Below are 25,053 nucleotides of genomic sequence, written 5' to 3'. Positions count from 1 at the left end.
ACATTTTTTGGATTATAAATTCCTTAGGGACAAAGAGCTGTCTATTTTCTTTAGGAAATTCTGAAAATTGCCAAGCATATCAATGCATTTTGTTATATACACTGATATTTTTAAGGTCTATATTTTAGTACTTTTTGGGATATTTATATAGGTCAAATTCTAATACTAATTGAATAATTACACTCCCACAATTACATGTAAACTGGGATCCAAATATTCTGGGCTTTGACACTTCTCCAAGTTTTACAGGGCATTACTGCCCTCCTTCTCTCAAGCACAAAAATGTGCAGAGAAAGAAAAGCTTTGTGCAAAACTGCATACCGTTGTCAAGTACTGTATATGAAAAGTTATGTGCATGATTTGAAATATGTGCTTTAAAAATTCAGACACTGATGTGGAAAGAAATGAAAATAAATGTATGAATAGCACAGAAAGAAAATCTGGCAATCCCTATGCACATCATTTGTATATAGCATGAGTAAGATAATTGAATTGGCCTTTCTGCATCAAAGGACTTGGTACAAGTATTTTGAGTAGCACTGTGAGTGCAGAGTTCTATTCCCTGTATAACTTGTTGCAGCTAATATACTGTAGACCTTTGAAGTTTACAATCACAATATAAGCAAGATGAAAGTGTGAAAAGCCTGCTTGGATTGTTGTATGCCTTTGCTGAGTGCACTTAACATCACTGCACTGAATAAATTCTATCATGTAAAGACAGAATACATATGACAATTTACAGAGAGGACTAATACTGTACCGTAGGTAGAAAGTCCCCTCCTACAAGAGTCCAGGTCCAAAGCTGATTTAATTCCAAGGAAAAAAGAATGGTTCTTGTACAAAAGGAAGTGATAAATATCTAAGAATGTAAAGTTTGTGATAAATGTAGAATAAAATAACAAATTCAATGGCTCATTAATGTGTAGTTTTCCATGCTGAAAACCCAAGATAAATTTGCCTGGAACATTTAAACTAAGCTGGCTGATTTCTTGCTTTTTACGTAACCTTACCTTTATTTAAGTGCCATTATATACAAAAACAGTATGAAAGTATGTTTAAATATGGTGTGCCATTTTTCTATACTGCATTTTGACTGGATGTAATCCTTTGGCTTTTTTCTATTTCATTTCTTTCTACATTTCTATATGGAGATGAACTCATGGCATATAAATTTTATAGTAAAATAAATAGGCTTATTAGAATATTTAAAAAAGAATGCCAATTGTCATTGGGTCCCATCTGCTCTTATTTTTATAGCCCACCCTGAGTCATTTGGGGCTGCATGGCCCCAAATATTTTAAAATAAATTTAATAATATTTTTGCTTGTACATGTGACCAAAACTTACAATGAAGCCTTTTTCTTTGTATGAACTATATTTTGGATTTTAAAACTGACCTTCATATTGGGAACATGGAATGCCACCAAACACAGTATTCTTTAAAAAATTAAAATAGCAAATTCATTCTTTTACCTAGTAATAGCACTTTCTGTGTTCAGAATGGAATGTTTCTTAATCTATCTGGGACAATCCAAGTCAGCCCAAGCTGAAGAAATGGTAGCCATCATCTCTAGTGTAACCTACACCAAGTCCTAAGCAGAATGGAGAACAGGAAATACACAGGAAATAATAATCTAAACCCAAACTAGATAGGGTTAGTGGTAATAATGCAACATTTCTTAATAATCATATCATTGGTCAGACTGACAATGATGACTCTTCAAGTGGTTTATGTTTTTTTTTCTATTGTTAATGTTTCTTGACAATCAGAAACTCAATATCTGAAATTTTAGTCAGAGGAAATCTTCGGTTGTTGAATATCTACTATGAACTGAATTTTAAAGGCATAGAAAGGCAATGTATATGCTACATGCTCACTTCTTTTGTAGTATTTTAATAGCATCATGGTTTTGTCTTCCAAACAGAAAATGAGGTATTTAAAGTTTAAAATATTTGGTGCTGTGCAAGATTTAATCCTTTTAAAGGCTATATGACAAACAGATAATTAGGAGGTACAACCCTTTGCATCATAGATGGCCATACTGTGTAGGAATATCAATGACTGAACTATCCCTTTTGTGTTTTGATCTACCCACCTACCTACCTATTTTGCATGAAGGAGATTATGGGTAGAACCAGCTATGTACTTTTCTACTTTGCGGAAAATTGTCTTCAGCTGTGTGATGAGGAAATGCAAGAAAAGAAATAGATACTTCGTCACATTTTTAAGGCATCATTCTTTCACAGGATAATTCTTCATTTCAGAGAATAATATAACCTGAACTTGAAAGGTGATCAGTGCTGCTGATCACCTTTCCCAGCACCATAACTTTAGATTAGCATCGCTGCCTAAACTTCTTGAAACCCCGATAATTGTAAGTGGGATACTTATTTTTTCAACTTTGCTTTGTGAAAAAGTCTTTTCTGCTTCTGGTGTCAAAGGCTTTGACTTTCCCTTAATATGATGAAAAAAATTGTCCAACTCTCCCTGGAAATTGTTAAAACATGTTTGAAATTATAAAAGATTAAGTCTTTAAGGACTTTTAAGGTGATACCTCACATCAAAGGAAGGAAAAAAATGCCAGGAAACTTTCCTAACAAGATCTATTGTAAATTATTACAAGTCTCTGACAAGAGGAAAATAGTGTATAAAAATGCTACTATAGGCCTGTTGTATCATAAATCTTCAAATAGATTTTTGTTGCTCTGACCTAAACTGGTTTCTACTTGACTGAAATACAGTGGATATTATTTCATTGCTATTAAATGGGATGAAAAAGCTGAAGCAACAGGCAAACTTGGTCTCACCATTAAGAAAGAAACAGCTACTTTAGGGAACAGATTTTGGTGTCATGAAAGAGCAACAAATTATTTGATACTTAATTTGTTATTATTGTATAGTATTTTTCCTTTGTGGTGCTTTTTTTGAGGATGTTAGCCTTATATGCCAAAAAAAATTTCTTCTTCCAGTTCAGGGTGCAAAATATCCTGGCCTGTAAAGAAGAAAAGATACTAAATTCAAGTTGGCAACTTTTGAGAGATGTTCTCCTTGCATCTATAATTTCATCCTATGTAGTATTTTGGAAGGCATTGCTACCTTTACAAATGAATAATTAATAAGATGAATGTTTAAAATACATCCAGTACCAGTATGTACTTTAAGGTAAAGGTAAAGGTTTCCCTTGACATTAAGTCCAGTCGCGTCTGACTCTAGGGGGTGGTGCTCATCTCTGTTTCAAAGCCGAAGAGCCGGCGTTTGTCCGTAGACACTCCATGGTCATGTGGCCGGCATGACTACACGGAACGCCGTTACCTGCCCGCCGAAGCGGTACCTATTAATCTACTCACATTTGCATGTTTTCAAACTGCTAGGTTGGCAGGAGCTGGGACTAGCAATGGGAGCTCACCCCGTCACGTGGATTCAAATCGCCAACCTCCCGATCGGCAAGCTCGGCAGCTCAGCGGTTTAACCCGCAGCGCCACCGTGTCCCCTATTATGTACTTTAGCACAGCATTTAAATATATTATGTACCTGTAGGCTGAATTAAGTGAACGTTTTGCGTATATATTTATTACTGGATTGCTAGACTATAGCAGCTACTCTGCTTAGGAAGTGTTATATTCCATAAATTAAAAAAAAATGCTCTTAGGAAAATGTAAAAAGGGGAGCCTTTTAATTCTAGTATCTAAATTCTTGACATTTAGATAATGGGATCTGTAAATTGTAACTGTTTTTCTGTCAAAAAATATCCTCATGAATGTTGATAAAAGTCTTACTGTCTTTTTAACAGTTTCTTCCATAACATATATTTGACCACAGTCCTTGGCTTGTCCGTTACAACTCTTCATTTGTAATCCAGATTTTCATAGATACCTGAAATATGAAAAAGAAGTAGAGGAACCCGTTTGTCAATTCTTCCTCTATCAGAATAAATTGGAAATTAATAAAACATTGTATTTTAATTATTTGTCACTTGTAGCAAAGTAGGTTTGCTACAGATTGTTTGTTTGATGGCCTATGAGAAATAATAATATTGATAATTAGTGTGTGTTTATCCGTGTGAAATATGCTTGTTGCCTTGTCCAATCTGAAAAGCCATTCCTTATGATTCCCTGGAGCGATGATGTTCTAATTTGTTACTTCTGAAATGTGTATTTTCTTAACTTTTGTGTGTGCAAGTTTACTGCCTGTTAACTAGTAACTGCTCCAGCAGTTTGTGTTGCTTGCTGTTGTGCTTATATTTGATTTGTTAACTAAAAACAAGGGATTATGTTTTGAAATAAAGCCTAAAAATTCTGGCAACAAGATGAAAGAACAGCATACAGCCACACAAAGAGCAGGAAGGGAGAGGGGGAGGCATACTAGTTTCTAACTGAGTTTGGATGTGGAAGTTACATAGCCAAATCATAATTATTAAAAGTAATATATTGGAAGAGTTCAAAAGGTTGAGAAGAGATAAAGTGAAATTATGATTGTACAAATTCTTTTTTCAAACTGAAATTTAATTCTTGCTGAATAAAATTGTAATTTATAATTGCTTCCTAATTTCATCAGTTCACCTCTGCTGAGAAAGTTTCTTGGGAAATACCCAGTGATGGCCAATACTCAATTTAGTGAACGACTGTATTGATCAGGAACATTTTAAAGCAGGAATCCAGGAATATTTAATGTTTTCAATGTTTAACGTTTGTATTATTTTCATTGTTTTTATTTTTTAAATTCTGTTTGCTGCCCAGGGTCACTTGGTGAGGTGGCCAGCCATACAAATTCAGCAAACAAACAAACAAACAAACACCAATCTATTAACTACAGTTGACTTAAATGAATAAAAACATGGAAATAGCTGTAGCTACTGATAGAAAAACAGTGAAATGCTTTAATTTTTCCTAGGCAACTAACTCAAGGGAAGGATTTCCTTTCAGTAAGTCAAATAATCATGTTTTTGCTACTGTTTTGCTGTGAATGCAAAACACGTGTGCACAAACACACACACACACAAAATACAGCATGGGCATTAACAGAGTCATACCAGGTGTGAGGTTGTTTTGCCCTGATTTCCAGGTCTCTAATCACCAGATGTACAAAAACACATGGGAGGCATCCTTACATCCCACTTGCAGTTGTGCAAAGGTATTCCATGGTCTTTTAATTGAGAACATTCCTCACGCTATAGCTCCATTCTTGTTGCTGGCCTAGTGCTGAAGCAGCCTGGCTTCAAGTATTCCAGAATGAAAATAGTATTTTTCCTGCCAGTTGATTTTCCCTTCCTTTTTAGGGTGCATGGAGAAAGAGCTCTCAGAAGAAGTCAGTGATCAGCTCAGTCCCAGTTGGCCTGCTAGGCCTGTTGGGGGTCATCCTATTTCCTCGGTTGCTTACCTCTTCAACTCCATGACCATTTTCACTATCCCTGGGAGACAGACTGGACACCTCATGTCCTAATAGTCAGAAATCCCGCTGAGACGAGGAGTAGGTCTCTAATGTTTGTTACTGCTACATTAACAGAATCCTAACAAACTGAAGAAGCATGGGAAAAACCCAGACAGATAAACCCTGAAAGTTAAGGCGGGTCTGATCTGTGTCTCTTTGAATGGCTGCTTAATTCCTCAGTACTACGCATGCGTTTTCCACCCTGGATCGAGGCCCCCTCCTGCTCGCCATCATTATTCATGACACCTCACTTGCAAAACTTGTTTCTTTTTAGCATGTGGGTACTTGAAGATTGGAATACCAACTTCATGTAAGACAGAATGCTAGTCTCCCAGGAAGTAAATATGCCCACTATAAGCAATTAATACCTAGTTTCTGTGATCCTCAGCAGTAATTAAAAATATTAACTGGAGAAATAGGACAAAAGGCAGGCAAAAACAGGGAGACACACAGAGAGAAATTCTGTCTGTCTGTCTACCTACCTACCTGCCTGCCTGCCTGCCTACCTACCTACCTACCTACCTACCTACCTACCTACCCACCTACCTACCTATCATCCCTACCTACCTACCTACCTACTGAACTTTCCAGAGCCCCTATAAACAATACTGTGTGTAATTACCATGGACAGTCCCAAAGAGAATGACCTTTGTTTATTCCAGCTTTATCTGTTTTATGTATATAATGGCAGCAAAATAGAGTTGCAAGACACTCAGTAATACATGAAAGAAATAATTTGGTAGACAGAGAGATGATGCATCCAACAATTACTGTGTGATGACAACAACACTGCTGGCCTTGTTGCTGAGTCATGATAAGAGTTAGGCTGCGGGGCAGACTTTTTGGTAACAGGATTTTACAAAATAACTGTTGCTGTGTGAATGAGCCTAATTTATCTTGCCTGTCATTCAGGGTGGTTGCCCGCTATCTGCTGTTCTTTAGACATCTGTTAGTTGTCTAAAGAGCATCCCATCCAAATCTAAACTGAACAATGTGGAATTTAGTTCTAGATTGTACTGATAAATACCTTTTACCCAGATTTTCTGCATTTCCTTAAAGTTAGTTTTGGGAAACTGTCAGACTGCTACTTTGCAAATCTAACCTCGCTCCCACCATTTACATAATATCTCATATATATATAATCTGACTATAGAGATGACTCTGGCCAATATAAAGCCTGGTTCTGGTACCTAGTCACACTCTAGCATAACCATCAACAAAAAGAAATCAGGTGGATCCTATGTTGTTCATCACTCAGATGACCAAATAGCTGGAATAATTTGGGTGGCCCTCTATTCAGTAGTATGTAATACAAAAAGTATGCTATTTAAAATAAAAATTGAAATAAGATTAATTGTGATACTAATTGATAAATTTAATATTTATGAGTTGAACATTTGGCATTGATGCAACAATCTGTTTTTCTTACATTTGCTTCCAGTCTTGTATATTTAATAATCCATGGTAACTGGGAAACTTCTTATCTATAGCTGTTGTCTTCTGAACACTGTGTCATAGTTTACAACTTTTAAGAAATAAGCACTTTTTCATAGAATTATGACTTCTATGATTCATAAAACATAGAATGATAGCATTATAAATGGCTTTTTAAGCCACTGAGCCCAACTCTTTGTTCCTTGTGTGACCCAATTAAACATGTTTAATAGATATCCAGCCTCTGCTTGAGCACATGTTAGAAAGAGGAACCCAAAACTTTTACAAAGCTTTTAATTAGAAGAACCTTTTCTTGTATCATTATTATGTTTATAAGTCACCCTTAAGGCTTCTGAAACATATTTCTCATGCTGGTTATTTGCAGATACCTCAAATCAGCTATGCATCTACAGCTCCAGAACTGAGTGATAACACCAGGTATGACTTTTTCTCTCGTGTGGTCCCACCAGACTCCTATCAAGCCCAAGCCATGGTTGACATTGTGACAGCACTTGGATGGAACTATGTGTCAACACTGGCATCAGAGGGGAACTATGGGGAAAGTGGTGTAGAAGCTTTCACTCAAATCTCTAGAGAAACTGGTAAGTGAATATGTTTTAAAAATTATATTATGGGTGTTAATTTTAAACTCTGGGCATGGCCTGCATGATTCATATAAAACAATGACATATTTGATGAGAAAAAATGGCATACTGTACTTGATGGGAAAAGAGTGACATACTTGTTGGGAATAAAAAAAAAACCCTGCAAAGGCTTTTTTTAAATCACTGCTTATTGTATGGTCAGCTAGGATGGAAACATTGTCAAAAAGGGGGTTGGGGATTAGGAACATACAAATGAGTTGTGGCAGCATGGAATCCTTTTAAATAGGTACAGATCCTACTAATTGATCTGATTGATCTCACTAGGGGTCCTTGCCCCCTGGAATTCCCAATTCAGTTCTGAAATAAAGTTATAACCCAGAGCAAATTGTCAGCTTGGTCCCCTTTTTTAGCTTTCTGCCTTGGTACTTCTGTATTGACAGACTAGTTGGAAAATCTACTTTGGGGGGTGGTGGGGTGAGAAACTTCTCATTGAGGAGAGTAGGGCAAAGTATCATAATACATAAGCGTTTTTGGTTTTAAGCACCAGGGTTGGTCATTTTTATGGCAGGCTTTTTTAAAATACTGAATCCCTTTTTCCCCTTAATTTGACTGACTCTTGACATATCCTAGTTATTATTTTTAGGATGAAATATTCTGAATCAGTCAAAGGTTATTAGCATGATTGTTCCTGTTGTCTTGAATCTTATCTATTCTATTTTCATTAGAGTAATCATTTTTTGTATAAAAAACCTGGGTCTCCTTAAAAAACTGTAGATTTTTTTAGTCTATAAAATGATAAAAAGAGGTAGCAATGTCTAAAGTGTATGGCTGTGAATTTTAATCTGATATATAATTCTTACATTACACATAGAAAAGAGAAGCTCTTTCTAAAGGGAATTATTCAATTCTATTGTTCATATCCACTTGGGGGGAAAAAAAACCCTGGATATTTCTTTCTTCCAAAGACCTCAAAATAATAAGCATGAGTCACATACATTTTATCTTCAAGCTACTTTGTGAGGTAGGCTAGCCAGAAAAAATGTGACTGAATCAAGGTCACTACTGACCTTTATGGGTTGAACTGAAATTTGATTCATGATATCTCATTCCATATTGGCTTTTAGAGGATATTTATTCTAACCATGTATTGAAACAATTTCATATAAAACAAATAGTGTAAAACGTTATTGTAGGTTCTGCTCTGGCAAACTTAGGTTAAGGCATTTTTACCTTGAGATCTAGGGATACTGAAATAAGAAAGGATGTTGATTTTTTAATTAGTTATGTTAAATGCATAGATGCAGAAATTCGTGCCCCGTGGAACATGTTTAGAATGGACTGTATCAAAGCTTCAAAGAACTGATTTTTTCTATTCAGTGCACCCTTCAAAATGATTTTCACCTGTTAGGTTGGGTATGCTGTGCAAAAATAATTGGAGTAAAAATGATGGGAGGATGACTCAAGCAAATAATGACTTTACTAAACAAAACAGAAATTGTGAGTTCCCTGGAAGTGTGGGCAGCTCAGAAGGCTTCTCAGAACTCATTATAATCAAGTGATTTCTATTACTCTTTGTAGGTATACATAGAACATAATGCTCCCTTCATAGCAGTATGGAACTTAACCTATGCAAATACTTACTAGGATAATGTTGGGAAGCCTATAGGCTTCCTATATAGAATACTATAGGTTTTGGAATTGGGGGGCATACAAATGAGTTTTTGGTTAAAAAATGGTTAGTGTTCAGTTTTTAAAAATTAACTTGCAGTAAAAGAAAAAAAATGTATTTTAAATTATGATTATTTGGCCTTTTAAGAATTCAACTGTTGTGTCTACTTGTCCCTTATTTAAAAGATGCAGAAGGGAAATGATAGACTGTCAGCTAAAGTGCAGCATAATGAAAAGGTCAATGTGGGGTTTCAACAACATGTCACATTTTTATATTAGACATGAACAAAGAGCACATGTAATGTACAATGCAGATAAATATTAATATTGTGCAGGGCATTTATGATTAATGGAATCAGCTAATTCTTGATTCCAAAATATAGAAATGTGAAATATTTCTTGAAATCATGTAACAGATACTCTTGATTTTATGTTTTTGCAAGATGGTTTTAGGCTAAAGATGTGATTCCTATGCTTCATGCTGAACAACTTATAATTACTGAACAGCTAAATAACCATAACTAAGTAAATGAAATACAAAATAATTCTTATCGGAATGTATAAGATACATCCAATATGTACACAATGATGCTTGCTTATGCATGGGGAATTTCCTACCCCTGTGACCATTATATCTAGCTGCATCTCAAGAAGTAAAACACTGAACTCCTCCCTCAATTGGTCCTAGCAGTCTATGAATGGCGGGGAGCAGCAGCAGCAGCATTCTGAGCAACATTGGTGGCAGGATCAAGCTCATTTAGTATCAGGTGATTGAGAAAAATAAAAATGCAGGGCAGAGCTTGCTTTACTTCTTGGGAATACTAGCACAGGACAGGTCTCTGTAATCAGTGGGACTGTTAGGTTTATGGTAGAATCTTTTGCTTGGCCCTGAGAAGCAGTTTCTTCTGAATGTGATGAAGTTGTTTATTCTCAGATTTCTCCAACCAAGCAAGATCATTCCAGCACCTAAGGCAAACTAAGAGCCACATCTTATTTCTCCTGACACGATTAACAAGGAAGTGTTGATTTGCTCATCACAGTTTGGAAGGCAGACAGCATTTTTATCAAGCTTTAAGAGAATTGTCAAGCTTATTGCTTTTTCAATATTCCTTTGCCCAGCAGTTTATCAAATATGTTGGTAAAATCAGACTTCCTTCTCTGTAATTTTTTACGTATGCCGACACATGCACACAAACACACACACACACACACGCATGGACATCTTTTGAGCACCATGTGTCCCAAACAAATGTCAGCAGGAGCTTGGTGGCAAGCAGGAAACAAACATTCTTGACATCTGGCAGCAGAGAATGATTGAACAAAGTCTCTATAGGGTGCTAGCTTTTTGCTTGGTTCAGTTATTGTGACATTTTTATTACAAAATCCCTTAATGGAATATGGAATGCTACAGAGCCAGATTTTTCCCTGCTAGTGGCCACTGAAGCATCAGGATAAATCTTGATGGGAAGTACAGTAGCTGCCTCTTCTGACAGACAGTTAACGGAAGGAATGAGAAGAAAGCAGAACACTCCAGCCTATGATTAAAGGAAAACGTTTAGCACTTTTTGAATTCTCTCTCACCCTCTGCTCCTGATACTAAGAACCTGAAACATTTGTCAGCACAGAGGTGTTATTAGAAAAGGCGGCAAGCAAAGCTAAATGCTGTAAAATGATTTGAGAAAGGAGGTGGTTTCTGTTGGTGTTTTGGAAGGCCTATTGCACAAAGGGCTTATCAAGTGGTGTCATAAGCCAGTCCAGATATATACCAAGTGCCTGCATTTCCCCTCTTCCTGTTAGGCCTTTTAGCAGAAATTTAAAATAGAACCACAAATGACAAGATTTTTTTTTCTATCCTAATACTTTGTAACACTGTTTTGATTTGGTTAAACATTTCCCTGCCAAGAAAACTTTCAGAATAGTGCAATACAGGCATATACACTAGCTAATTTCCAGGGTAACAGGATGTCTTTTCTCCTAGATCTAAGGAAGAGCAAGGAAAAGTGTTATTTGCTTGGGAAATGTGGATATGCGGCCAAAACTGATTATCCACAAAGCACTAAGATGACTTCATGCACACAATATGATCCTGGTGTGGCTGTGCCACACAGTGAAGAAAAACACTGTGTGTGTGTGTGCCCGTGCATGCTCGTGTGTGTGTCTGTGTGTGTGTGTGTGTGTATATATATATATATATATATATATATTATAATATATATTATATAATATATATTATAGCTCACTCAGAGCTCAGGGACAGCTTTTTTTTTTTTTTTAAAAAACACTAAACTATTTAAACTGACAGTTTCAAAGTCAGCTGAGAATATCAGCCATGTTATATTTCATCTGTAAATGTGAAATTTTACAAATCAGATTTATTCCCTTTTACTTTCACCATTTTGGCACATTAATGCTTTTCTATTAACTATGCTAACTATGCATAGTTAATAATGTAGCATAAATAATAACCATACATATATTTTATTTGACTCAGTGAATTCAGTCCATGTATTTCCTCTGTAAGCTGTTGAGAAGAAGAGATATGGGTGTCTGCAGTGGGGCAAATGACAACACACATGTTGTACATCATCACACAAATGAAACAAGTTATATAAACTGGTGGTCCGATATTAAGGGGTGCATTATATAATTGCATTCTTTGCTCAATGATATCATAGCACACTTGCCATTTTGACATCATTGTAGCTTGTAACAAACAGCTATAGGAAGGGAAGTGACCTATTTCTTTGTTCAGAGAATAACAATTGTGGATAGCTCTGTGGAAGAACATTGAGGATGCTTGTATGGTCCTTGGTGCTTTGGTAAATTCTCCTTGCAATAAGGTAAGGGTTATAGTAAAAAATACTGAAAGGAGACTTTCCAGATGACAGTGCTTGTACACATTGTCATAAAAGAGAAAAGGCTTTATTTATTTCATTTCTATCCTATCACAATTATTTGACTTTTGGCAGCTTATAAGAGAGAAAAAAAATTGATAAATCCAAAATCTAATATCAATATTGGGAACACTAAAAATAACACACAGATGGAGAGAAGAATACAGATTTCATGTGCTAACTCACCTGTATAAATGATACATTAGAAAGAATTATAAGTATTATTATTTAAATAGGAAGTCTAAGCTATCTCATTGTCATAAGGAAGACAGTTTTGCTGATACATGCCTGCCTCATGGAAAGCCAGAGGTGGTTATTATATATATCATATTTGTTTATTTATTTACATTTCAAATTTCTATCACTGCCCATGTCTCCCAAAAAGGGGACTCTGGGCAGTTTCATATATATAAGTACCTCCTGTCTGTCTGTCTGTCTGTCTATCTATCTATTGGGAGCCTGTTCTGTGTTGCAAACCACTCAGGAGTTATGTGGTTTCAAAATCCCAACTTCTTTTTCTTTTGTGTTTTGCAATAGCGTGAAGAGAACAGTTGGATTTGCTTCATGAGCTGCTCCATGAGGCAGAATTGTTGTGTAATATAACTAGTACAGAGTGAAATTTAGAGCAGTGCAGTAATAATCTAGGCATTATTATACCACTGTATATCACATGAAGCCCCCTGGATGTAAATTATAAGTAGAGGTATGGGCACTAAATGATACATGTAGTTAGCATAAAATCATATACTTCAATTTTAAAGTGTGGGAAGGAGTGTGTATATATGAATGTTTGTGAAACCAGAAAAATGACAATTCTGTAGAAAAAGGTATCAAGCAGCTTTGAGGTTTGTTTTGTTCTGTGCTTGTTCTGTGCTTGGTTGCCATTTTACATTTTAGCTTTTAGCTTTTGTATTTATGTACTGGTGTTTATCGTTAGTTTATTATTGTTTTTATGTGTTTATGTTGTACGCTGCCCAGGATCACACTGAGTTGGGTGGCCTTATAAATCTTAAAATAAATTTCACTTCACATGGAGAATGTTTGATATTGATACATGATTGCTACTTTATAGATTTATTTTATGTAATTTTATGTCTACTTTTCAGTTGCATTAATTATAGGTTTATGTGTTTTTATTGTAGTGTTCTCTGGCTTAAAGGCCATAATAAAGGTTTTGATTTGATATGATTTGAATCATGGTTAAAAATCAATAGTTTCAAAGGACTGGAGGAAGATACTTAATGCTAGCGTAAGATTGTAATACATATGTAGTCATACATTGCATTCACCTTGAAATAACTTTCCAATTCAGAAGGTAGTTTTTCTCAAATTCTTTTTTAACACTGTGATAGAGTTTATTCACTTTAAATTACACAGACTTCAATAAAGCATCTTTAATGCCAGTCTTGGGATAAATGCAGAATCTTGGAAACTGCAAGTAGAATTTCTAATCCTCATTTATAATACGTTCATTAAGGCAGAGTCTGTTTTTGTTTGTTTGTTTGTTTCAAAGACTTATGTAGCTACCCATCTTATAAAATATAACCTGGGGTGGCTCTTGTGCGCACATACAACTTACAAAAATAACAAGACTCAACAAGACTAAAACCCACACAAAAGTAACACACAACCATTAAAGTAACTCACAACCAAGGAGCCATAACCTTTCTATCCTGAATACACACATGCTGGGCACAACTCCAATTTTAATCCAATGCCTGGGGGAAAAGCAAGATGTGGCCTTCCAGAAGGCTAAAAATTAGGGGTTTCCAGATTGTGAGGGGGAGGCTGTTCCATAGGGCAAACACTGCTAAGGAGAAGGTTCCACCAGATGTCTTAATTTAATAGAGGAGACCTGGAGTGTGGCAACTCTATCTGATGTGGTGGTACAGGCAGATATCCTCAGGGGGTGTAATGGCATGTAGGAATGACCTTGGGAGACTGGGCCAAGAGACACTGCCTAGGGAATAGTCAGATAAGAGAGAGCACAGTCCACAGCTGGATAGTGGGTGGGGCAAGAGGGTCAGAAGATACCACCCCTAATTTCTTGGGGTGTAAAGGAGACAGGGAGAGAATTGTACTTTCAGACTTGCAAGATTCTGTTAATGTAGCCTTACAATAAAGTAGAATTAACTTACCTGGTTGTGTTTCCTGTCTGGTCCACCTGGTAAGGCTGATGGGGGACAGGGTCCCACAGATAACCTGGCCCTGTGCCATACACCTGGAAGGAAACTGGGAGTTAATGCAGCTCGCACAGTGGTGGTGTAACAGGGGCAAATCATGTAGAGTAAGGAAGATAACCTTGATGAAGATATGCAAGCTCATGCACTTAGTGCATTTAAACCATGTATTGAAGATCTGGAAGTCCAACAGGACCAGTCTGCTCTACCTAGGAATGTTTTCCTGAGCAGTCAAGCCCATTTTTATAAACTGACAAGATACTTACTATATAACTGCCTCCAAATTCTGAACAGCATTAACTCTAGCATGTTGCAGTGCTCTTCCCACAGCAGTTTTGGACAGCCGATACAAAAAAGTTCCATATAAGCTGAGATTGCGCTCCTGTGGACAAGGGGCTATTCAAACTACAGCTCATGTCCTGCTATACTGTACCTTCTATAAGGATTCACAGACCCATTTTATAACTCCCTATTTGATAAAATACCTGGGAAATTCTGATTTTTTTTATTTACAATTGTTGCTATCTGATCAGTATGATTCAGTTTCTTTGAAAGTAGCTAAATTTTCTTATACGGTCTGTAAAATTAGGCAGATTTTGATTGCCCACTGATGATTCCACCATTAATATTATCATGTTTTGTTTTATTTCATTTCAATGCATTTTTATTTGTATTTTATTCGTAATTCTGGTCTGTGACCATAATAAAATATTGATTGAACCTTGATGAAGATATGCAAGCTCTGTTGTCAAGGCAACAAGGGGTAAAACATTTTTTTAGGCCAGAATGTCCAGATAATGTTTGGAAGTGGCTCAGACAGACACCTCCCTAGTTCACAATACAATTAGACTTGCAATATTTTGTTATAGCCAATCTCAATAAAAGAAGTTTTAGCCTTCCTGTGGAGTTGGTTTCTTGGACTGATCCTCCTAGTGGGGCTGACCACTAGGTACAGTATAGCAGGACATGACCACCAATCTTGGGGTGATCTGAACTGTGTCCACTGCTGCAGTTCTGGGAGTCTTCTTCCTGGTTTTCTTGCCATCCAAGTTGAGTTGCCATTTATAAGCTAAGGTACCAATGGACTCTATCTCTTGATTATGTCTTAGTTTCCTTTCTCTTATTTTTCCAGACGTCACACAGGCAGTAGTGGAAAGGTGGAAATCTCCTGTCCTATTTTCCTGTGGGATTTACACTGCTGAAAATACAAAAGAAAACACACTTCTTCTCTAGACAATATAAGGGCTAAGATGGTCTCTCCCTTGCTATTAAGTTTCTCCTGGAAAGTAGTGGAACCAGACTTTCCAATGTATCTTACTGTGCAACCTTTCAGTGCTCTCCAGGCCAAAGGCAGTTTATACCCCTTTCATGATGCTTTTCTCAGAAATACTATTTGTTCCTCCCTGGGCATAAACTGGGGAGAGATTCTAGTCTTTTAAAGAAGGTTCAATTTTCTTAACCTCAATAAAGCTGTTGAGTGGGCTTCTTTTTCATTCATCTGATGTCAGCTCTTCAAGGAAGTTGTCAGAGCCAGTAGGTAGACCAGACCAGGAAATGAACTCCCCAGGAAGGCTAAAACTACTTTTATTGAGATTGGCTATAATAACAAGTTCTGCAAGTCCCTCCTCCTCCCCCTCCCCCTCTTTCTTATACCCATATGAATTAGAGAAGGATTTGCCTGAGCTGCTTCCAAATGTTGTCTTGTTGTTCTGGGCTTAAAAAATGTTTCAGCCTCTTTTTCCCAGGTAATGGTTTCTGCATATTTCCATCAAGGTCATCTTCTTTAGTCTCTTCAGAAGTCCAGGTCAGGAAACAGATGGACTACTAGAACTCTATTGTTGTGGGGTATAATAACAGAATCTTTAACACCTGGCAGAGTTTCCCTCTGCCCAAAGTGATGTAATCTTGAGTTTCTTTCTCACCCTTTCCTTTTTCCCAGGCATTAACTGATGTTTACTTAACCATGTTTCCATTCCTTCATCAAGGTTAGTTCTGTACTCCTCTACACTTGAAGACACCTCTAACTACTGAAGATCTAGTCCAGCATATATTTTCATAGGATTTCTGCAGGTGAACTCTACTGATAAGAATATTCCAATTTGCAAATTGTAGTGAATATTATATATCCAAACTGAGCAACAAAAGTTGAAAGGTATTAGAAACATTACAATATAGAAGTCTAGGTGCATCAATATTGCAGGGTATTAAATGGATTCCTATGAAAAACATTTAAAAGTAATTTTACCAGTTACTACAGTCTTGTTAAAGTACAACTATCAGTGTGTTATTAATGCCTGTTTAATGCTTACCCTTACCACATTAATAATGTAGTATTCTTTTAGCAATGTGTCTCCTCTGAGTTGTCTGCAGTTCGCCTGGACACTGAACTTCATATTAAAATAATTAATAAGGATACTCTGCTGTTCAGTGTAATTGGATTTTTCATTGCATCATTGTGGTAATGTTGAAGGCTGAGATTTTTCAAATTCACTTAAGGGATTGAGCATACTTACTAGCTGATAATTCAGAAAATAAAGCTTTGACAGACTTGGCTTATGAAATCATGATCCAAAAATTAATTAATGGGATTAACTGGAATACATTAATTCTTTGTTACCTGAGTCAGGAGAAAAGTGGGGATTTAAAAAATATAACCACATTTAGTGACTGCAATATTTCTGTGGTTTTTTCTAAGTTACATATATACTGTAGATCTACACTTTCCACAAATACCTACTTTATACTTTATACATATAGGGAACATGTTTTATCAAAAGCCTGAAAGGAGAAATGCTTTGGGCGTGTAGAGTCCCAAGAGGTGCACAACAGCATATTCAGAGCTTTGGGTGATGATATATACTTTTGTAATTACTCTAAAAGCTAAGCTTCTCAAACTCTATCATCTGAAAAGTTGATGGATATATGACTCATAAACATACTAAAAAAATTCACAAACCAATAGTGGTGCCTTGAATATCCACAGTATTTTCCCCATAAGCTCACATTTCCTATGTCTTCTTTTTAGTGAGGATGTTATTGTCAGATATGTAATCTGTAATGTCCATGTTGGCTGGATAATAGTGGGAAATGAAATCCACATATCTAGAGTGTGCCCATGTTTCTTTTTTTCACCCCTCACTTGTTTAAGCAATCTTTCTGCTCTGCAAGGGGGAAAAAAAGTGATCTCTGTAGGCAATCTCTCCTGTGTCAGACCTGTTCTCTCCCCCGCAAAGCAGAGAGATTGGAGAGGAAGGGATTACAAGAGAATAAGCAGGCATGCAACAGGGAATACATTGGGTTGATTGTGTAGCGTGCCAGGGGCTGCCAGTGCCACCACATTCCTTTTGATGTGTATTCCCCATTGTGTGCCTGTTTACTCTCTTGAAGTCCTTTCCTTTCTAATCTCTCTGCTCTATAAGGGGAGAAAGAAGAAAAACAAGTCAGGCACAGGACAACACATACTGACTATAATGGTGATCACACAACTGAGGGGCGCTACAAAGGTAATAAATGCATTGGTCGTAAAGTTATTTTTTCAGCACCCTGGTAACTTTGAATGGTCACTGAATGAGGCAGTCAGTAAGAGAGGTCTACTTGCATTATGCTAAGGCAAAATCAAAGAAACCTGTTTTTCTATATATGTGGACTTTACAATAGACAGCTAAGATTAAGTATCTAACTACAATGTATTTCTATGGTAAAATCTCTATCAACCAACTACAGTAACACTGACTATAATGTACATGTTAATACAGAGTTATTGTCAGGAGGAATAGACTAGCTATGCTCAATATGATCCTTAACACCATATGAAAAAGCCACAAACTTGCATATTCCCTCTTCTTCCATATGGCCATCAGTAATTTTTCCTTGTTCCTGGTTAACCACATTTTTTGTGTTGCTCAAACTAAATATACTTTAGCAATGTACTAAATATACTGTACTTCAAAACATAGTTTCTGAATTTGACTTACTTACTTAATCATAAATTTATGCTCATCACAGTTCTAAATAGAGATGACATTGTCTACAGCATTTGTTTGAACATTATATATGTATATACTGTATCTGTACCTGTGTGTGTGTGTGTATGTATGTATATGTATTCTGTCCTGATAGGCTCAGCTCTTCCACTACTGATTTCTCACCCATAATCTGTGTCACAAAGCTGACTTTTCAATATCACTATTATTATATTTGAGAGCCAGTTTCATGTAGTAGTTAAAGTTTTGTTTATTTGTTCAGTCACTTCAGACTCTTTGTGACTTCATGGATCAGCCCATGCCAGAGCTTCCTGTCGGTTGTCACCACCCCCAGCTCCCCCAAGGTCTAATCCATCACCTCTAGAATATCATCTATCCATCTTGTCCTTGGTCGGCCCCTCTTCCTTTTGCCCTCCACTCTCCCTAGCATCAGCATCTTCTCCAGGGTGTCCTGTCTTCTCATTATGTGGCGAAAGTACTTCAGTTTTGCCTTTAATATCATTCCCTCAAGTGAGCAGTCTGGCTTTATTTCCTGGAGTATGGACTGCTTTGATTGTCTTGCAGTCCAAGACACTCTCAGAATTTTCCTCCAACACCACAGTTCAAAAGCATCTATCTTCCTTCACTCAGCCTTCCTTATGATCCAGCTCTTGCAGCCATATGTTACTACGGGAATACCATTGCTTTAACCATGCAGACCTTAGTTGTCAGTGTGATGTCTCTGCTCTTAACTATTTTATCGAGATTTGTCATTGCTCTTCTCCCAAGAATTAAACGTCTTCTGATTTCCTGGCTGCAGTCAGCGTCTGCAGTAATCTTTGCACCTAGAAATTCAAAGTCTTTCACTGCCTCTACATTTTCTCCCTCTATTTGCCAGTTCTCAATCAAGCTGGTTGCCATAATCTTGGTTTTATTGAGGTTTCACTGCAACCCAGATTTTGCACTTTCTTCTTTCACCTGATGTGAAGTGGCCCATTCCAGTCCATTTCAGTTTACTGACACCCAAAATGTCTATCTTAAATCTTGACATCTCACCAATAACCACATCCAATTTGCCCTGGCTCATAGATCTTACATTCCAGGTTCCAATGGTGTGTTGATCCTTAGAACATCGGATTCACCGTTCACCACCAGCACCATCGGCCGCTAGCCTTCCTTTCGGCTTTGAGCTAGCTGCGTCATCACGTCTGGGGCTAGTTGAATGTATCCTCTGTTCCTCCCCAGTAGCATTTTGACGATATTCCAACCCGGGAGTCTCATCTTCCAATTGTATACCAACATACAGTATCTCTGGTTGTACTGATCCATTTAGTTTTCATGGCAAGAATAATGGGGTTGGTTGCTGTTACCTTCCCCAGGGATCTTGTTTAGTCTGACCTTTCTGTCATGATCTTCCTGTCTTGGGTGGCCCTTCACAGTTTAGCTCATGGTGTCATTGAGGTGCTCAAGCTCCAGCAAGACAAGGTAACGATACTTTGCTGGAGAGTAGTTAAGGTATCACACTAGAAACTGGGAGACTGCATTCTAGTTGTGTCTTAGGCATGAATCCAGCTGGGTGACTTTGGGCCACTCATTTTCTCTAGCACTATGAATAAGGTGGCAATGACAAACCACTTCCAAAAATCTTGCTAAGAAAACTGCAGAGACTAATCCAGGCAGTCAAAAGAACTCAAGACGGATTCAAAGGCACAATCATAAATAAACAAGTAATCCTTACATTTAAAAAAGGAAGGGAAAAATAGCTATTATGACTTAAAATCTGGCAGGATGTTTAAAGAGAGAAAGATATCTTGATGAAGTCATTGTTCATATCAAGATAGTGCTGATTAGAAATAGATAACATCTTTGAAATTAAGAAAAAGATCAGTTTGTCACTTCTAATATTGACATATACATGAGAGATCTGAGCTATAAATGTTTCTGTGGATTATAAGAAAAGTCTCTGAATATGTATTCATTTCTTTGAAGACCCACCTGTAATTCTGGTAGAAAAATCAGAAAAATCAGGCGAATGGGCCCTGTTCTCCTAATGTGTTATTCCATGTATTGACATTAAAGTGAATATGCTTTCAGACGATAGTGTTCTAGAAAGCCTTGACCAGGCTTCAGATAAGAAGAATTTTTGTACTGACTTTCAGTCAAGAGTTCAAAGGACCTTCATATTTATTACATTATTTATACTCTGCCTTTTGTAGAAAAGCTCAAGATGGCATATCTTACAGCAATAATCTTGTGATATAGGTTGTATTGAAAGAAATCATCTTCTGAATTCCATGCTCAGGAAGGGATTTTAACTTGTGATTCCTTCATCTGAGTCAACATGCTTAACCTCTCTATACTTGTTCTCAAGTTAGTTGTTTGTGTAGTTATTTCAACAATTCATCAATTAACTGCTATTAACAGAAGCATGTTGTCCATTAAACTGTCTCAAAGTATGATTTGAAATCTTCTACAGAAATTACAAAATCTTACATTTTATGACCAGCTCACAAAATGCATCCATTAGAAAGAAACAGGACAAAATATATTCAAATTGCAGGTGTTCACATATTCTACAATTTGTCAGAATTACCTTCTGCTCTCTAATTTAAATGTATTAATTTCATACATTTTAAATTATGCAATATGATTATTTCTTAGAGAGTTTAGGAGAAGATAAATTATACTCTAGTAATAAAATTACAAGTCTTTTGATTTAGAAGGTTATTCTGAGTACCAAGTATAGTAGTTCTTCTGTGGGATAGAGAGAGAAAGATGGATTCTTTCGAAAATTAACATGTATGTGTAAAATTAATGAAGTGAATTTTTGGCAAAGAAAAAGAAATCTTGGTTCCAGAAAGTGTTCTCCTGGGAAAAAGGTTGGCAGATTTGTAGTGCTTAAAGAATACAGTTATATTCACACATCACTGTATGACTTGCAGCTTAACATGTGTACTAAATTCTTTGAAAAGTTATATCTATGGGAGGATGTTAGAGTTCTGTGATGCTTGAACCATCACAACTGTTTTAGACAAACAAGTTTCTTTTGATTTTGCAGTCAGCAAGTGGGAAACATATGGAATTTTGGCTCTGCCTTCACAGTTCAGAATGAAGTTGACGTAAACATTTTCTGTATATCCAGTTAGGTAATTATATAGTCAAATTTGACAAGTCATATAGCACTGGGTTACTGTCCTATATATAACAATAACTCAAGATTGTGCAGTTACATGGAAGAAAGTCTAAAATGACTACAAAAGAACACTGTATTGGAACTATGAACAAATGACAACCACAATGTTCACCCACTAAAAAGCCAACTTTTGAGGTCTCAGACTGATGATTATAAAAATGCGTTGCAGTACTGTGTATTTTCCTTTCCAAAGAAAAGGATATGTCCAGATGAAGAAATTGGGAGGTGGGCAGTTCTGCCATTAACTTCATGCTGATATTCAATTATCATGTGCAGCAGGGTATGCAACTTCAATCAGTTCAGCAGCCACCCCTGACTTTGTGCAACTTGTCAAGGGTTGTATTCCCCAAAAGGGTGGAGGCTACAACTCTAATTATTGGGAATTTTCAGAGTTCTTAAGGGTAAAAATTGTGTCATAAGCCTCTGCAAGTCAATTGGCAAACCTCCTGAATGGGAAAATGGTGCAAACGGTTTGGCTTCACCTACTGTGGGCCACAAAGGAATGCTGGCAGGCTGCTGATATGTGCAAGAGAACATTTCCATCTTGTACATAACACTGCCTATGGGTTGAACTTTTGCACCCTTGCTTATGCTGTTGTTTACAAGGAAATTACAGCCCCATGTGGTGGATCACTGGACTGCTGGTGAGAGCTTTACAGTACCTTCAGTGCCTAAACTGATTCCCCCAGCTTAGCTAGCCATTGGATTCTACTGGACACAAAGGGATATAATACGTTTTCCTGTTTCACCTTACCTTTGTTCTTGCAACAAAGCCTTCCTAAGCTCTTGGGCATTTCTCTACCACCAATAATGATTTGATTCTGACTCATCTTTGCTTCTTACATTAGAACTATTGTAGTACTCTTGGAAGCTAATTACATGCTGGCTTTGTGCCATCGGGTTCTCACCATATTTATATTTTGTTATGTATTATATTTATTCTATAGTTTTATATGGCATTTTAAATTGTGTTTTATTGTAAACCTCCCAGAGTCCCTCTTTGGGGGGAGATGGGCGGTGATAAATTTGATAAACAAACAAACAAATAAACAAACTTGTCCCCACCTGTAGTTGGCCAGCTTGTTTTTCGTAGTCCAAACCTGACAATGAACTGCATTCACACTGGTGATATCCTTGTTTTAATGTCTCAGTGAGATAACAAGATAACCATGCACCCATTTTAAAGTTATCAGTTACCTTGTGTAATACTGGGTCAACCGAATGTGCTGATAGAATCAACACTGATCAAATTGTAAAACAATCTAAAAAAATACATTTTGAATTTTGTGTTACTAAATTTCTGTTGAAATTATACATGAAACTGCACGTCAAATTTGGAAGGAAAATCCCTGAAACTTACAGACCAGTATGCACATATGACAGGAATATTTAAAAAATCATAAAAATAGTTTGTATTTTTGTTACCACTCAAATGTTTCTTATGTTTCCATTACCTAGACAACTACTTACAGTATTACAGAAAATCAGTTCTAATTGTGGACTAAAAGCACCATTTTCATTACTAATTCAAAAACAATGGGCATTGGATTGTGCCTTGGTAATATTTGGAAAAGCTACTCTCTTGGTTGCAAAAAATGATGCCTGATTTAAATGCAAATTACAAGCTGTGATACAATCACTATAAATTGAGTTTGCTGCAATATGCATGTTTTGTGGATTTTTTTTGAAGGAAACCTCTTATTCCTTGTTGGAAGAAAAATAGGTTCTCCAGTTAAACTGAATTTTCTATTTTACTGTCATATTCTTCTCTCTCTTTTTCTGATGTCCTTTCAGGAATGGTTAGGATTTTCAGAATTATGTTTCAATGAAATTCATTTAGAGCATACTGTTTCAGAAATGAGTGCTATACCACATACTTTTTTTCCCCTTTTCAGTTCCTTCCAATAATTCATTTAAGCCTTCTTTGAATAAAATATTGGGAAATGATCTATAATGTAGAGGGAGGAAGGGTGACCTAATCATGCTTTCTCTTTGGATGCTATATACAAAGTACACCAAATGAGAATTGGTTACATTTTCACTGTGGTAAGCTTCATGAGTCTCACCTGGAAGCGGGTGAGTTAAAAAAAATGGGGATGCAGAAATGTTAACTGAGAGCTTGATCTTAATAGAATAGCCTAAACTGCAGAGATCAAACCCCACTTTGGTGATTAGCAATCACATAGGACTGCTAATAGTCTCTGAGCTTCCAAGGGAAGGTACCAGCTCTCAGTTAACTGCTGACATAGGCAACTATGAAAGCGCCATCAAGGACTTGTCCACTGGTCAGCCACTCTCATACAGCTCCTTCCAACAGTGCAGAGAAATGGAAAAAAAAACACAACTACATTGATCTTGTCTGGTTACGAAAATCAGGCAAAGGTAGCAGCAGGCAATTTGGAACTTAATATACTGTGAGAGAAATGGAGGGGGATTGTCAAGGCATAGCAGTAACAAGTGTCAGAAGTGATAGCCTGGAACCTTTTCTGTAAACCTGAAGAAAATTCAGTCTTGTTATGCCTGGAAAAGAAGCCAGCCTTGAACCCAATGCATCCTATCTATTATATATGATGAATGCTGGGTTGATCAGAAATGTCTTCAGAAAGGAAGCCTGCCCTATTCAGTGGAAGTGGGTTGGAGAGCAGCACCTTCACTTTGTTCTTCCTTAGCACAGACACCAAAAGCACCCAGTCCTATTTACTGTATTGTTCAGTTCTGCTGCACTTTCTGGAGGCAATTTACTCCAGGAAGGGAAATGTAATATTGAAAAGAAAAGATCTGCAAACTTTGCAAGGGGTCATTTGCACACAAATTGTCTACACCATTGTGCACTTTAGACTTCCAAGAAACTTTCCAATAAATGCAATAGAAGCATATTTTCAGATTAAAGATACTGACTTTGATATAGCAGGAAAAAATGTATTCTTGTAAGTAGAAGGTAGAATAATATGGTTCAATAGAAAAACATTTGTTCTAGCTTTTGCAAAACCTATTAATATAGTTATGTATCACAGATGTTTGTGAGATATTGGGCAACATAAAATGACTAAGAGACTGAATTATAAACTCATGAAAATCTGATTTTTTTTCCGGACTTTATTTTCTGCTTTAAAGAACCCAATCACTGTGATGCTAAAGCAGCAGTACCACTTTTTGGGTTTGTGCAAAGGAGGAGGAAAAAATGTGCTTCTTTATTAAATAGGAGAGAGATGCTACACTTAACCTTGTGTGAACTCCAATGTGCTTCTGAATATATTTATGTTTTTTATTAAACTTATCCCCTGATATAATCTGATGGTCTCAGTGGCTTACAAAGTATGTAATATAACAAAGGTTAAAACATGCATGGTATGATTAAAAAACGATAATAACATAATGAAACCCCTCACCAAGTTGCAAAAACAACAAATGAAAAGAAAAATAAAGAAGTAAAAGATGGCACAAACAAATGTGCTCCAGAATAACTCAATTTTCAACATTTTCCAATGGTGGGTGGTGGGGCTAGCCTGCTCTCTGTCAGGAGGCAACTCCAAAACATTGGCACCACCCCAGAAAAGCAGTGCTTCTAGCCTCACCCCACCCCCTCCAATACTTCCCAGAAGTATGGAACTATAAGCAGCTTCTCCCTACGAAATCTAGTAAATTGAGCCAATTCTGGTTGGAGCAGGCAGTTCTTCGGTAGCCTGTGT

General features: G+C 36.8%; 1 protein-coding gene across 1 annotated transcript in view; it reads left to right on the top strand.

The window, feature by feature from the left end:
* The window catches only part of GRM8 (glutamate metabotropic receptor 8), a 494,048-nt gene that overhangs the window by 90,582 nt on the left and 378,413 nt on the right, over positions 1 to 25,053 (top strand). Inside the window, exon 2 of the mRNA XM_063309577.1 lies at positions 7,248 to 7,464. Coding sequence (XP_063165647.1) covers positions 7,248 to 7,464 — 217 coding nt within the window. The remainder of the gene's footprint in view (positions 1 to 7,247; positions 7,465 to 25,053) is intronic.

This window comes from Candoia aspera, chromosome 7, assembly GCF_035149785.1.
Source record: "Candoia aspera isolate rCanAsp1 chromosome 7, rCanAsp1.hap2, whole genome shotgun sequence".
Taxonomy (NCBI): domain Eukaryota; kingdom Metazoa; phylum Chordata; class Lepidosauria; order Squamata; family Boidae; genus Candoia; species Candoia aspera.
The sequence above is the reverse complement of the archived record's forward strand: the minus strand, read 5'-3'. Positions and strand labels throughout refer to the sequence as shown.